The sequence below is a fragment of the Urocitellus parryii genome, chromosome 1 (genome assembly GCF_045843805.1).
Source record: "Urocitellus parryii isolate mUroPar1 chromosome 1, mUroPar1.hap1, whole genome shotgun sequence".
NCBI lineage: Eukaryota > Metazoa > Chordata > Mammalia > Rodentia > Sciuridae > Urocitellus > Urocitellus parryii.
Window position 1 is genome coordinate 284,069,196 of NC_135531.1, and position 15,056 is coordinate 284,084,251.

The 15,056-nt window shown below is 62.7% G+C and overlaps 1 protein-coding gene across 1 annotated transcript; it reads right to left on the reverse strand.

The window, feature by feature from the left end:
- Positions 1-3,939: 3,939 nt before the first annotated feature.
- Positions 3,940-12,946, reverse strand: Pdcd1 (programmed cell death 1). Its single transcript, XM_026381963.2, has 5 exons — positions 12,871-12,946; positions 6,782-7,138; positions 6,303-6,479; positions 5,667-5,701; positions 3,940-5,208 (listed from the first exon to the last, which is right to left on the reverse strand). The coding sequence occupies exons 1-5, from the start codon at positions 12,944-12,946 to the stop codon at positions 4,987-4,989; spliced, it is 867 nt and encodes a 288-aa protein (XP_026237748.2). The 3' UTR covers positions 3,940-4,986.
- Positions 12,947-15,056: the final 2,110 nt, after the last annotated feature.

Sequence of the window (15,056 nt, forward strand, 5' to 3'; positions counted from 1 at the left end):
GGCGGGCCTTAAGGCTCCTGAGAAAAGGAAGAAAACACACGTGACTCCAGAGAACCTAAAAGCTCAGTGAAGAAAACAGACAGCTGATTTAAAAATGGGGAAAAAAGACACTCACCGACATTTCCAAAGAGGACAGGCTGCGGGCAGCTGGCAGGCCCCCTTCCTGCCACTAGGAACCCGAAGTCAGCACAGCCAGGAGACACCACAGCCCCCGCGGCCAAACCCAGAGCCACACGGAGCGCAGAGCGGGGCTCTGGGAGGCCGTGGGGTGCTTGTTAACATGGAAACACACTTGCCTCAAGACCAACAATGGTGCTCCTCCTGTTTACCCCAGCCCCTGCACCTGCCTGTTGTGAGCTGGGCAGCTGCCCAGGCCGGCCCCCTGGTGGGTGGAGAGGAGCACCGGGCCCGGCCCTCAGGCCACTGAGCACCATCCAGCCCTGAAGAGAAGGCACCAGCAAAGACATGGAGGGAATTTAAACGCACGTTTCAAGGGAAGAAAGCCAGCTGCAAGGCTGCTGTGACACATGACAAAGGTACTGTGGTCACCGTGGGGCATGGTCTGGGTAGCAAGCTGGGTCCCAGAGGATGCTCAGGACACTGGGCTGTGCATCTGTCAAGGACCATGGACAAGCCACGCTGGAGCATGTTGTCAGCCCTGGGGGCGGGGGGGGGTTGCTGCAGGTGAGGGGCAGCCCGGGGACTACAGCTCCTGCCCACTTTTCCTGCAAACCTCAAACTATTTTTAGAAGTGAAATTCATCCATTTAAGAGTCTAACAAAAACTCTACTAGTAAGATAAAGAAGAAAGACGTCCATATTCATACAATCTGCGGGATACAGACTTGTGCAAACGTGACCAGCCACGGGACCTGGGTTCAGGACACCCGCCCTGGACACCCTGTGCACCCTGGTCAGAGCTGGGCCCACTCACTGTCCTGGCCCTCTGTCCCTGGACATGGTGCCCAGATGTGTAGTCACACAAGTGCAAGTCAGCAGGCTTTGAGGCGAGCAGGCAGCCTCCTGGTCGGCCAGGGCCTCTGAGGAGGAGGAGGGAGGAGGGAGGAGGGAGAGAGGGCCCAGGAGCTCTGGACCAGGTCCCCGTGACGGCCTTATTGCAGGTGCCTTCAAGCTTCCTCCGTGCTGTAGCTCTTGATTTCCCTCCTTCCTGAGACTGAGCCCACCCCATGCAGGGAGGCACTCCTTCACCTATTGGTTGATATGGGGTCACCTCTGCCACCTGACTTCAGGGAATGGCACTGCTAAGCACCTGGGAACCGCGTTCTTTCTTTGTCTGAAGGATATTCTACTAGGCAACCACTGGTTTTTGAAATTAGATGGCAGTAAAGCCTAAGAATCAGAAGTGACCCTGCTGTGTGACACATGGTGGTGATGATGACACCCTGTTCCTGAGCTGCAGCCCTTCCAGCCTTGCCTCTGGGCTGGGTGTGGTGAGAACGACGGCACAGGATTCCCCACCAGTGAGTGGGCAGCCCGACTGGGTCAGCGGGTGCAGGCATGAACCATGTTCACCACCCAGGGGCTGCGGGGCCTCAACTGCCCCTGAGCACCCGCCACACCTCGAACTTCCAGAAACTCTGGGTGCACATGGTGGAAGGGTCCACCCACATTGGGTCACTGACCCCTGGAGCTGAGTGCTGCCCCTGACCCGCGTGGGCAGTTGAAGTTCAGGTCGCTCGTGTGAATTTCCAGGGACACCAGATAAAACCCAGGCACACTTTACCTTAAAACAGGCTTCTCCGCCCCCCAAATGGGAGAGCAAGGGACAGTCCCGAGAGGCTGGCAAGAGAGAGCAAGCACGTGTGGAAGTGGGCTTTGATCGGGGGGACCCTTGTTCTTAGAAAGTTCTCTCCAAAAAAGGCCAGAAGGGGCAGGGTTATGAGGGACAGGGAGTGTGATTCAACCCCAGGGGTGAGACTTACATCTGAAGACACACCTTTCATTTCCTGAGCTGGGACCATGTCCAAGTCACCACAAAATGGAGGGACTGGTCAGAATCTCCTGCTTCAGAACTGGAAGGCAGGGGTCATTCGGAGTGGCTCCCCACAGCTGAGATCCCCAGGGCTCACCCACTGGCCCCTCACATCCTGCGAACCCCCCAGTGCCTTGGAGGTTCCAGGTCACCAGCTCGGTCTCCTGCTGCCCCAGGGGTGCCTTCAGGTCTCTGCAGGTTCTCCTGCCTGGAGACTTGGCTGTCCCCTGGACCCTCAAGGGCAGGACTGAGACGGTGTCCTTCATGAAGGGCCTCCAGGTGGGACTTCAGGACTAGGGCACAGGAGAGGCAGGTGCCGGGCACCGGGAGCAGGGTCCAGGAACCTGGGGGCATCTCTCTGTTGCTCTGGGGACCACCCTCTGGGGTTAGCCCCACCTGGCTCCCAAGAACCCAGGACTGGATGAGGAGCCCAGGGAAGACCCAAAGGACCAGCATGGGCGGGTGGGCACAGCTCAGCCAGGGCTGTGACACGTGCCCTGGGGCAGAGCGCGGCATGGAAACAGTGAGAAGACAGCTCTGGTGGCCCCTGACGGGAAGGGAAGCGGGTGGGAAGTGCTGATGACTGCTCTCAGTTCTTATCTGAGCCTGCTGTCACCGCAAGGGCCCCGCTGCCAACTGCACCCAGGCAGGCTGCCTGGCCTCCCCCCCCTCCCTGGGTCTTTTGCTTTAAACTGGTGCCTGGTGATTACACGGTGTAGTGGCCCCACGAGGCGTGTCCACGCAGAACCTGCTGGAACCATCTCCTTAGCAGAGCCCCACCGCCCCTTCCTCTCCCTCCCGCCTCCCTTGTTTTCATGAGACTGTTTTTCCCCTTCTCCTTTTTTCTCTTCGTCTCCCACATCTGACCCTTGACTCCAACCAAGCTCTTTTAAACAGAGTGTATGAATCAATCTGAGTTTTATTTTGGTATTTTCGATGCTCAAATTGGCGTGTCATGTGGGGGAGAGTGAACTGTCACTGTACTCCTGCTCTCTGCCGAGCCAGGGGCTCCTCATACCACAGTGAGGGGCTGCCGCAGTGGGAGGCGACTCTGGCCAGCTGGGGGTGGACTCTTGTGGCAGGGCCAGCTGTGGTCCCCGGTGCAGTCCTCATTCCCCAGGTTGCCCCTACCCTGGAGGTGTTTCCACAGAGACCAGGCAGGACCCCACCCTCCCAGGCTGGGTCTGCCCTCCTGAGGTCTGAGGCTGCGCCCTGCTCCTCGCATCCAGATCTTGCCCAGCAACTTACTGCTGTGTCTGTTTACTTTGCAGGGCTGGAGGACAGTGCTGGCCCTGTCACGTCTGTGTCCAGCTTCTCCTGTCACACTGTCCACAAATGTGCCAGAGCCGTTTCTGAGGCTAATCTCCCCTCCCAGAGCCCCGGCACTTGCTGGACACTCCGTCTTGCCACAGACCTCCTTCCTGTCCTGGATGTGGTCCCCATGGGCCTCCAGCAGACGGGACCCAGGGCAGTGGGCTCAGGAGGAGCTTCAAGGGCTGAGTGGCGGGCAGTAGCAGCACCTGAGGAGCTGGGCCAGGTCCACTGCCCCAGGCCAGGAGTGGGTGGGGAGGGGCATCTGCCAGGTCCTTGGTCATTAGCCAGGACCCCAGTGTGGAGCAGGAATTGCCTTCCCTGGGCTGGTTCTCTCCACTCTGGTGGGAGGCACAGCTGCATCCTTGCCAAGGCACCCCGGCCCCTCTCTCATGGCCTGGTGTGGTCCACCTATTCTGCTGCCACCAACCCTGGGGACAGGCCCAGGGACACTTCTGCCCACTGGGGACCCTGGGAAGAGCCTGAGGGTGCGGAGTGTGTGGGTTCCCACTGCCGTTGGAGGTTTGCACAGCTGGGGAGCTGTGTGAGCAGAGATGAGGCTCAGGAAGGTGCTGTGTTTCTGGCCTTGGGAGGGCCAGCACCTGCCTCCACCTCGAGCCTCAGCCCAGCCCCCGACCTGTCCTCCTTCCCGCAGTTCCGTGCGTGCGCAGGACAGGATGCCCCAGGCTTCTGTCATTATTTAATGAGAATAGCAGAGAACCCCAGCCCTGACTGCAGAGGTACCCCTGGTCAGTCCAGGCCCTAGCTGCCTGTCCTGGATGGCAGAAGAGTAGGGGCACCCAGCACAGGGAATACTTGACCACCTGGCCCACCCTTGGTGGGAGCCCACCAAGATCTGCTGAAAATAAACACTGTGACCGAGAGCCAGGGAGAACTGGACTTCCTGGAGAGGACAAATGGGGACCCGGGGTGCCCGTGCCACTGCCCCACTCCTCCTGCCTAGGAGGGCCCTGGCTGGTCGGCTGACAAGGGACCTAGTCCTCCAGGTGAGCCGGGAGGGTGCTGCAGGGCTCCCTGGGGCAGGCGGCCTCTGGCTCTGCCCTCTCCCTCACTGCCTCAGCCGGCTGGAGGACAGTTCGAGGTGCTGCCTGGACCCATGGGGGGGAAGGGCTCCTGCAGAGGGTCCGATGGTGGGAGCCCTGTGCCCCCACCCTGCGGGCTGTGGGAGCTCTCTTCTGGCTTGGCTGAGACTCCTCGGCCTGTGGCCCCTGGGCCCATCTGTGGACTGCCCCTCCGTGGCAGCCTTAGGGCTGTGTCCACTGTGCGCCTGGACATCCTTGCTGTCAGGTGCCTCCCAGAGCCTGCCCCTCAGCATTCTGCAACCAGGCCCCAGCTTCAGGCTTGGGGCTCCGTGGGAGGCTGTGGGGGCCCGGCGACTGGAGCAGCAGGATTCGGAAGAGCTGGGCCCAGGCCAGCCCTCTCCCGAGGCCTGCAGCCATGGCCATGTCCAGCACTCCACATCAGGAGACGGTGGTCTGCCACTGCCAGCTCCTGGAGAGCATGGAGATGAGCCTCCATCCATGGGGCCCGGGCAAGGCTGGCCTGGGGGCCTGGTGGTCACCACCCAGGTGGCTTGGCCCCTGAGGCCCCTGCTGCTCTGCCTCTTCCTCGGGGAGGAGCTGGCCCTGGGTTCTTGGCAGGAGGTCTGCAGGATGCCAGTGGTCACAGGGGCCAAGAGCAGTGTCCATCCTCATGCCTCAAAGGCTGGGGACCCTGGGGGCTGTCTGCCGAGCCCCTGCGGCCTGGGGACGAAGGGAAGACAATGGTGGCATATTCTGTGTGTATGCCGGAGGCGGGGGGCTCAGGGGTCGGGGTTTTTTCTCGCCACTGGAAGTCCAGCTCCCCGTAGTCCAGGGTGGAGATGGGCACTTCTGAGGCCTCCTCCTTAACAGAGAGAGGGAGAGAGGGAGAAGTTGGCAACCTAGGACCCACCACCCCACCACCCAGACCCCGAAAGACAGAGCCTGCACCCCATCACCCAGACCCCAAGAGAGAGCCTGCACCCCATGATCCAGACCTGGGCCTCCAGGCCATCCCCCATCGCCCCTGCGTGACCTGGGTTGTCAACTGTCCTGGGCACTCCTGAGACCCAGGATTCCAAACTGTGGTTTCTAGCTCTCTTGGGTCCAGAGCAGGCTAAGCCATGCCTCGCCCACACCACAGCTCACAGCAGGCACACCTGTGGCTGTGCACCCTGGGCAGCAACAGGCAGGCTGCGCACGAGGGGGGGCTCTGGGCACCTGGGAGAAACGGTCCTGTCGGCCCACAGACGCCAGCCCCTCTGCCTGGCCAAGCCCTGAGGCAGAGAGTGTTGACCACTCGGGTCGGGGACGCAGACTCACCAAGGGCTGCTCTTTACTTCTGGCTCCTCCATTCTCTGCAGGGAAACACATTCTAAATCCAGGGCAGACGCAGGCTGCCCTCCCAGGACAGGGCCTTACTCGGGGTCCCTCCCTGGGCCTCCTCGTCTGTCCTGGGGTTTCTCAGACCCTGAGGGGGTATCCAGGGAAGGGTGCCATGGCTTCCTCCCTGGGCAGTGACTAGGAGCCCCCCGCTGGATGGAGAATCCTGGCGTGTGCCTGCTGCAGGGACAGGCCTGCCTCTGCCTGCCCCTGGTGCACTGTGATGCTGTGTCTGGCCCTGGCTGCCCAGAGGGGCCCACAGCACACCCTGCAGCACGAGGAGGAGGGAGCTGGGCAGCCCAGGGACCTGGCCACTCTGAAGGGGCGTGGGGCTCTGTTCAGGCTGCAGGGCAGCATCACGTCACTGGCACTAAGAAGCTCGCCCAGGACAAGACTGCAGCATCGACTCTGACCCCTCCCTCCAGCCCGGAAGGGGCCTGTCATCATCAGTGACTCAGCAGGGATGGGCTGTGTGCACGGTGGTCACCACAGGCCCCCACTGTGGTCAGGGTGGAGTGGGGGCAGAGAGGAGTGGGAGGCCTGGCAGGACAGTGGCAGGGCTGTGACAGGCCTTACCTGGCAAGGTGGTGGAGCAGGTGGTGGCCAGGACCCAGGCCAGCAGCAGCAGCACTGGGACGCCCACCAGGATGCTCGTGACGCCAACCACCAGGCCTGGAAGCTGGCCTGGTGGCCTGGGCGAGGGGCGGGGATGTGCCGGGAGGGGCTCCAGTGTCGAGGACTCTCGGACCCTGTCTGGAGGGCCAGAGGGTCAGGGGTCAAGGTCCACCACATTGTGTCCCCCAGGCCTTCAGCGGACCTCTGCGAAGTCTGAGGAACGTCTCCTCAGATCCGTGGAGACAGGCCATCGTCCTGGCCTGACCTGGGGAGGGCTTCCAAGCACAGCCCACTCTGGGGGCACCGGCCACCCCTCAGAGGCACACGGGGCTGGGGGCTTCCAGAGGGCCCTGGGGGTGTCGGGTCCCGCAGAGCCCTTGACTGAGCCGGGGGCCCCTGGACAGGAGGTACTGCCCACCCTGGCCGTGCCTGGTCCCCACCTGTCACCCTGAGCTCGGCTGTCGTCTCCTGGATCTGCACCTTGGAGGACAGGGAGATGGCCCCGCAGAGGTAGAGGCCACTGTCATTGTGCTGGGCAGAGATGACGCTCATGTGGAAGTCAAGCCTGCTGGGCAGCTGAGTGACTCGGAAGCGGGGGTCCCTGCCCGGCTCACTCAGGCCGCTGCGGAAAGAGGCCAGCTTGATGTTCTGCTTGCTGGGGCTCAGGCGGTACCAGTTCAGCACCAGGTGCTCCGACCAGTTGGAGAAGCTGCAGGTGAAGGTGGCGTTCGCTCCTTCCTGCACAGTGAGCTGAGTTGGGGAGCAGCTGAAGAGGCTTGAGGGCCTGTTGGGGGACTCTGAGATGGACGGAAACAAGCAGCATGAGCAAAGGGCCTGGGGCAGCCCACGTGACCCTCCCCTGACGTGTCCTGGGACAGGAGCAGCTCTCACAGGCTTCCCTGGCTCGAATCCCTCGACAGTGCCCTTGCCCACCTTCCTCCAGCCTCTCCTGGAGCCCTGGGGACAGATGCTCACCTCGACACAGGGCTTTCCTTTGACTTTCTTCTGAGACCTGAGACTAGGGCTTGGGTCCAAGATTCTGCTCTGAACCAGGTTCCCCTAGAGACCCTGGCCCTCATTCCCTGGACTCCAGGTGGCCAGTCCCCCAGAGAGGGCTGAGCTGGGGCTTGCATGGGCACTGGGACGCAGGTGGCGTGGCCTGGCCTGGTCCTGGACGGGGTCACAGAGATGCTGAGCCTCTCATGAGGCCCCAGCCAGGGAGGAACGGGTCTCCTAGGCAGGCTTGGTTCTGAACTGTGCCCTGGCCCAGAGACCATGTGGCATGGACAGTGCTGCCCTGGGCAGTGGGCAGTGTGGGGGCCCACCTGTCCCAGCAAGAGGCCCCCAGAGACCAGTTGGGCCATTGTGCTCAGATGAATGGAAGGGGGGCCTCAGGGCTGGGCCCCCCACGCTCACGGGCAGGTCTCTGCCAGGGCCCTTGGGGACACTCCACACAGCATACCCGGGGGAGGCCCTCTGAGAGGTGGGCACGCTCTAGGAGGTGGGAAGGTGAGGCCCAGGCCTAAACCTGCCGCGGACCCGACTCTGGTGTGTGCTGGCCCCATGAGGCTAAGCACGCGCACAGCAAAGGAACCTCCCATGCACACACCTCTGGGCGCTGCCCAGCCTCAAGGTCAGCTCTGGGACCAGGCCGTGAGGACACCCACCCACACTTTCTCAGTTTGAATCCTCTGCTGCTGTCCTGCTCACAGGCCAGCTTCATCCCAGGTGCCCACTGCACAGCGGCAGTGTGAGGCTGCCAGGGCCGCGGTCCCTCTGTCCAGGGACAGGATGGCCTCTGAGATGAGGGGCTCAAGGTGGCTGTGGCACCCAGGAGGACAGGTGCCTGGAGTCGGGGTGTTTGCAGGGCCTGTGGCGGCCAACCAGTGAGGTTCCCGAGGCCGTCTCCAGAGACCTGCTGGGTAGGCGCCTCCTCCCCACCCCAGGGGCAGGCTGGCTGCACCCCTGCTCCTCTTGCTGCCCACTAGCCATGGATGGCGAGGGCCCCGGAGGTCCAGTAAGGTGCCAACTGAACATGAGGTGGGCATGACTCAAGGATTGAGCTCGGGAGCCTCCAAGGGCCTGCACAGAGGTGTCGAGGCTGCAGGCCAGGAGGCCCTGGGCCTGGTGGGCTGTGGTCCAGGTCTATGGCTCTGTGAGGCCAAGAGGACCAGGGGAATGAGGAGGTCAAGGGGACTGGAAATGCCAGGCCAGAGCTAGGATGGCCTGTCCAGGCGGGGCTTCCTTCTCATCAGGGTGACACCACAGCCACGGTGAGCCTTTTTCTCTGTGACCCTGTGTCCAAGTCACACATAGCAGCTGGGCACGTAGGCGCTGGGTGGTATTAACATGCACCTTCTTCATACTTTGAATCAAGAAACACATGAAACTTCAAAGAAAACCTTAAATAAACATTGTACAGCTGGACTTAAGAGTCTGTAATTCCACCTCCTGGGACAGCAGATCGGGGGTGCTGGTGCTGCTGCCAGGGCTCCATGTCTGCTGCTCCGGGTCAGGGCCCTCTTCATTCCACCCAGTGTGGCCACTCTGTGGCCTTCTTCCGGGTCCAGAAACATGGGGTACCCTACCCGGCTCCCCAAATCCAGGGCCACACCCAGGCCCAACCACCAAAGCTTCCAAACAGATTCTCGTGCCATCTTGCAGAAAAGCCTGGGCCAGGCCAGGGGCCCTCCTCCTCGGGAGCCTGTCCTGTGCTGTGCAGCTCCACCAGCGCCTGTGGGTACACCCTTGCTCTCAAGGCTGGCTCTGGTCTGCCCAGGTGAGACCCGTAGGATGGTGCTGGTGGACTCCAGGACCGCTCCTCACCTTCCTCACCTGCTGCTGTGCCTGAATGTGTGACGATTGAGACACTGGTCCGTCTGCTGTCCTGCCCCTCACAGGGCACTGTGATTGCCTGGGCCTCTCCTGGGGTCTCGGCCCTGGCCCAGTCTGGGTGACCTGCCTGGTTCTGTCCAGATCTTGCCAGGGTGGTCGCTGCCAGCACATGCCTACCACACAGGGAGGCCTGTCCCAATCCTGCTGAGAGGTGCCAGCAGGGCAGGGAGAGCCCTCACAGACATCACCCTCAGCTGCGGGCAGTGCCCTGGTGTCCTGCTTGACCAGGGGACTGCTGAAGCATGCTGTGGTGTGATGGTCAGGGGCTCGAGATGCTGGGCCAGGGCACAGGAGCACAGAGGGGACCCCTGCCAGGCGTTTGGTCAACCAAATGGAGGAAGGTGACCCTGTACACAAAGGGCCCAAGAGAGCCCCTGGCATGGAGGGCACAGGCTGGGCCTTCTGGGACATCATGGAATCCATCTGGTCACAGGGACAGGCCCTGGTGAAGGAAGTGGGGGAAGGGCGGAAGCCCTGGGCAGCCCTCTGGGTGTCCCTCATGTGGGCTGTCTTGCCTGGGGACGGGCAGAGGGAAGGCTACTACGCGTCCTCCCAGGGCCCATGCACAGACATATCTGGGTAGAAGCACGAGGCATGTTTTAAAAATGTCTGAGTGACCAGCTGTGGGGCTGAGGTCCAGGTCCTGTGCCCCAGGACTCCGGCTTTTCTACACTGTCTTCCCAAATGCCCTGTGTAATCCAGGATCTCAACGTCGCCTCTGCACAAACTGCCGTCGAAGCTGCCTTCGCTCTGTGACCTCGTGGCACAGAGGGGCCTCGGACCTTTCTCTGAATCACTCCCCCCGCTCACTCAGGGACCTCCAGCTAGGCCCTGGGGACCCCAGGCTCGCTGGGAATGTCCTCCGGGGACCCACGGAGAGAACCACCTGGTTCAGCCCCTCTGCCCACCTGCCTGGGCAAGGGGTCTAGGACAGGGGAGGGGTTGTCGAGCACCCCGGGGAGGCCCAGCAGGGTTGGTGTCCCTCAGCTGGTCCAGTCCCACCCCACCTACCCAGGGCTTCCACCTCAGGACCACGGAGGGTTCAATGTTTGTCCCAGAATTCAGGTGTCAGAACCCCGTCCCCACAGTCACATACTAGAGGCATCTGGAGGGGACCGACAGGGCTGTGGGGCTTGGAGGCCCCCCCAAGGAGGCCAAAACCTCGCTCCTTACTCAGGCAGGACTCACGTGGGTGCTGAGAGCACTGTCAAGTGAGTCAAGGGTCCCCAGCACCCCACAGGGAAGAAGTGCCCTCACCCCGTGCCCAGGGTGGGATCCCTTAAGGTAGCCGCCATGCTCCTGGGCAGCATGGAGCCTCTCGGGCAGGTCTCAGCAGCCACAGCGACCCACACCGGGCTCTCTGGTACAATGTTGGCCCGGACCTGGACTCGGAGAACACAAGAGCCAACAGCCAGAGAAAGGCAGCTGGGGAACCCAGGGAGGGGACATTGGCGGAGCCCTTAGGCTGCCCCATTCAGGGGAAAGCAGCGAGCAGGGTGCTCCTGGGCTGCTTCTGGTGAGGGTGCTGGGTGGAGGGGGTCCCCAGAGGACCTGGCTGGGTACCTGGAGTGAGGCACCCCGGAGGTTCAAAGCCTGGCAGTCACCTGAGTGGCAGGGAGCTATGGGTGGTCTGTCCCTAAACTCACGCCTAGGGTCCTGTGCTCCGGTGACCACAGAAGGCAACCTTACTAAGAAGAGGGTGGCTGACCCCATGGGCCAAGAGGAGGTCATTTTGGAGTAGGGCAGGCCCTCAACCCGTGGCATTGGGGAGCTTGCAGAACAGAAGACATGGACAGACTCACACAGAATGAATGCAGAGCTCAGGAGAGGCTTCCGGAGCCCGAGATGCCAGAGCGGCTGGCCAGTGCACAGGCTAGAGGGGGGTCCCCTGGAACGGCCAGAGGGTGCCTTCCTGTCTTGCAGCCCCAGCAGCCTGGCCAACCAACACAAAGTGGCACTGCGGTCAGCAGGCCAGGGGCTGGGGTCGCTACTGGGCTTCAACTTTTCCCTATGGTATTTTCCAAAATCCTAGGTAGGAAAAAAATCAACCAATCTGACTAAAACGTGTCACTGGCTGTGCGGTACCTGGATGGCAGGGCACGGGCCCAGCTGGATGAAGCCCTGGGTTCCATCACAGCCCCACCCAAACCAAACAGAATCCCCTAACCCAAAAATAAGCTCTGGGTTGGGCTGGGCACTTTTCACAGATGGTACAGCGAGTCTCATGGCCGACAGGCCAGCACTAAGTCCTCGAGCCGAAGGGGCGAGGAGCAGAGAGGCTCTGGCCTGCCACGGTCACAAGGCCACCTAAGTTTCCCACTTCAGGGCTAAGTCCCAGCTGCTCTTACTCCCCAGGAGTCTGGGGTACCGCGAGCGTGAGTCAGACCCCTGCAGAAAGTGCAGGGCCACCCATGAGAAGGACCAGGATGAACGAGGTGAGTCTGTTGGGGACCACGGAAGTCCAAGGCCTCCAGGGGCCCTCAGGTCTGGCAAAGGGTGAGCAGGACACGGCCTTGATGAGGTTTACTGTGCTGAGGGTTACTGGTGGGGAAACTGAGGCACAGCACCTTGGAGAATCTCGCCCAGGCACAAGCCAGTGTCTGGAGGCAGAGATGGCCTCCGCTTGCTCAGTGTGGGGTGCAGGCCAGCTCTGGCCCAGACCTGTGGTGGGGGGCCTCCCTTTACCCCCTCAGTTCTCCTTCCTCAGACCAGGCACAGCCCTCTGCCAGGCTCCCACAGCCAGGCCCCCCTTCTAGCCACAGGCCCTTGGCCACCATCTCCAGGTCTGCTTCCTCCATGGAGGCCTGAGAGCAACCCATGGGTCTTCTCAGAGAGGCCAGCTGAGTGTGGAGGCAGGCCCTTGCTGAGGACCCAGCCACAGCCAGGCCTTTGGGCATGAGGAATGTCAGGGTGGCCCAGGACCTGTCCCTTGTCTGGGTCCTGCAAGGTCAGAGGTTAATCTTGGTCCTGGAGCTGGGAGCCCCCTTCTCCAGATGCAGGCCTGGGCCTGGGCCTTCAAAGGGATGGAGATGTGCGGCACAGAAGAGTCCAGGGCACGGGCAGCCCAGGGAGGGTCTTCCTCCACGGTGGGCAGGAAGACCAAGGGCTCCCCAGTCTGGGGCTCAGTGCCAGGGATGCTGGACCCCAGGACTCCAGCCTCCCCAGAGCGCCTGGTGGTCACTAGAGCCCCTCCTGGCAAGTGTCCTGGGCCCATGAGGGGCTGGAGGACAGATGGCCAGGATGCCAGGACCGTCATGCTCTTGATGTCTTAGAGAAACATCAGCACCCATCTGGGCTCTGTCCCAGTGGGGCTGCCCCATCCACACCCAGGCCTGGCAGGCTCAACACACAGGGCCCTGGTGGCCAAGGCCTGGGGCTCTGGCCAGACTGACCGTGTTCTACAGAGAAGGTGCTGGCTGGCATCCCACACCCAAGACCAGCTGACATGGCACAAGGGTGGTGCCTGCCAGAGAGCAAGGAGGGCAGAATTGGAGGCCAGAGTAGGAGCCTCACCTGCCAAACACAGGCCCCCCCACCTGCCCCACCAAAGCACCCCTTCCCACCACAGCCGCCGAGGGTGCCAGTCCCTCTGAACCAGCCCCCACCCTGATCCCATGTCTCGGGGCCCCATTACCTAGGAGCCATCCTGGCCTCCAGCCCAGCTGCAGCACCGCCCAGGCCAGCCACCAGGTCACCCACCGGACCTGCATGCCCAGAGAGCCTGCCCGCGCCTCGCGCCAGCTGCCGAAGCCTCCATAGTGGCTCCGTCAGAGATGGCAGGAAAGGAAACCGACCCGGGTCAGTGGGAGGGAGGGGACCTGCCCTCGCCCCCGCCCCCTCTTCCTCCACTTCCACGTGGGCGGGGAGAGCCTGGGGCGCGGAGCGAGCGGGAGTGGGGGAGGAGGGCCGGCGGGGGAGGGAAAGAAGTGGGGGAGGGGGCCTAGGGGAGGGGAGGACAGATGGGGTGGGGCAGGGAGACGACCGACTGGAGGGGAGGGGGCGCGAGAGGGCGGGTGGGAGCCGAGGGGAGGGCGGGCGCCTGGGCCAGCCGGGGAGGGGAGGGGGGAGGCGGGGGCTTGGGGTCTCCGGCCCCTGCGGCTCCGGCGGGGCCGGGGTCCTGGTGCGGGGCGGGGTCCTGGTGCGGGGCGTCCGGCGGGTCCTCGGGGAAGCGGTTTGCTGGTTTCCTCGGCTCTGCTCCGCGCATCTCGTCGGTGCAGTGGAAAACAGGAAAAAAACCACACACCAAAACTGCTGATATTAGCGATGACACGAGGTGTCATCACGCCCGGAAAAACCCGCCGCTGGAAACCGCCTGCAGCGCGCCGCCCGGCGCCCGGGAGGAAGGCGCGGCGAGGGGACGCGGGCGGTGGAAAGAGCGCGTCGGGAGCTGGGCGCCCGGGCGGGAGGGCCCCGGCCGCACCTGCGGGACGCGCCGCCGGGCGGGGGCGGGGGCGGGCCGGGCGCCGACGGAAACCTCCCAGTCTCGGTTCCACCGTCTGTTCCGTGTTCAGTCTCGGTCCTGACGGCAGCGTCGGAGGCTTCCAGTGGACCCTGCGGCCCCCGCCTCTGCAGGACAGAGCTGACCCGCCTGCTGGGTCCACCTGGGCCGGGGCGGGGAGGCTCTGGCTGGGAGATGTCGCCCCTCCTTGGGGTCTCCTCAGCACCCCAGGCGCGGCCCTTGGTTCTGTCTGCAAGTGCTGGGCACCTCTCCACCGGGAGGGGACCCGACCCTCTCCCCTTTCTTTCCTTCGCCTCTCTGTCCCATCCTCTCCCTTTTCTCCTCTTCCTCTCAGCTACTGGACCCTGCGTCTGTCCTGCTCCTCAGGAGGGGTAGGGGCCTGACAGGGTCCTGCTTGGTCCCCCATGCCACCATGTCCTGGAGCCCCAGTGGACCTAGAGATGATGCCTGGGGATGCTGGGGTCCCGGGGCCTGAGGGCCAGGGCCTGGAGGCAGGCAGAGCAGGTCTCAGGGGCTGGCAGACCTGGACCCAGAGCATCCCGGACCACACCCACAGCCTCCGACCAAAACCCTCCCCCAAACACAGTCCTCAATATCCACTACCCCAATAAGTCCCTCCTCCATCACACTGTCCCCTGAGCATGGGGGCCGGCAGCCTTGCCCCCCGGTGCTGGTCTCTTCCCACTCTTCCTGAAGGGATAACCCAGCCATCTTCTTCTGGCCACACTTCCCTGTTCTATCCTGTTTTGAAACATTTCACCTGCCTTGGCTGGGTGTTGGGTGGAGACACAGTCTGAGGCAGTTGAAGGGGTCTTTAGAGCAAGTTTTGTGTTTTGGTTGAGGACAATTGAGGCAGTTGTAGGAAAATGGTACATGGGAATTACTGGTGAGTTCTGACTCTGAGAAGCTGAGATGCAGTGCAGGTGCAGGGAGCTGACTGCTGAGCCGCCCTGTCTCAGCTGGGCTGAGGGAAGCCAAAGACTGCCCCCACAAAACCCCACACCCTCCTCTTGGCCCCCCGGCTGGTTCCCACGCTGGGGGTGTCCCTGGGGGTCCTCCCGCCACGTGTCTCAGTTCTCTGGTGTGGTGTGCACCCATGATTTCCCAGTTTCCAGCCATTTCCCCACCGGACAGGGGGAATTCCCGCGACTTGAGTCAGGCTGTGGGAAATGCTGGCTGGGGTCTGGGTGGGCCCATTTTCACTTCTGCCATGTGATTGCCTGGTGTCGGGGTAGCATCTGGGTGGTGCTTCTGTTTGGTCAGTTGGGTGATGAGTTCCCTGCTGGACCGCTGACCAAGTCCTGACAACTTGGCCAAGAGTTTCTGAAGCCAGATCTTGAGAAGTCCCCCCAGCGTGGGGG

Bases quoted from the DNA above. Each gene is read 5' to 3' on its own strand.
- Pdcd1 (XM_026381963.2), bottom strand. From the start codon at position 12,946: ATGCAGGTCCGGTGGGTGACCTGGTGGCTGGCCTGGGCGGTGCTGCAG. The intron at 7,139-12,870 runs GTAATGGGGCCC...CGTCCATCTCAG, and splicing joins GAGGCCAGGATGGCTCCTAG to AGTCCCCCAACAGGCCCTCA. The intron at 6,480-6,781 runs GTGGGGACCAGG...CTGGCCCTCCAG, and splicing joins AGCCGAGCTCAGGGTGACAG to ACAGGGTCCGAGAGTCCTCG.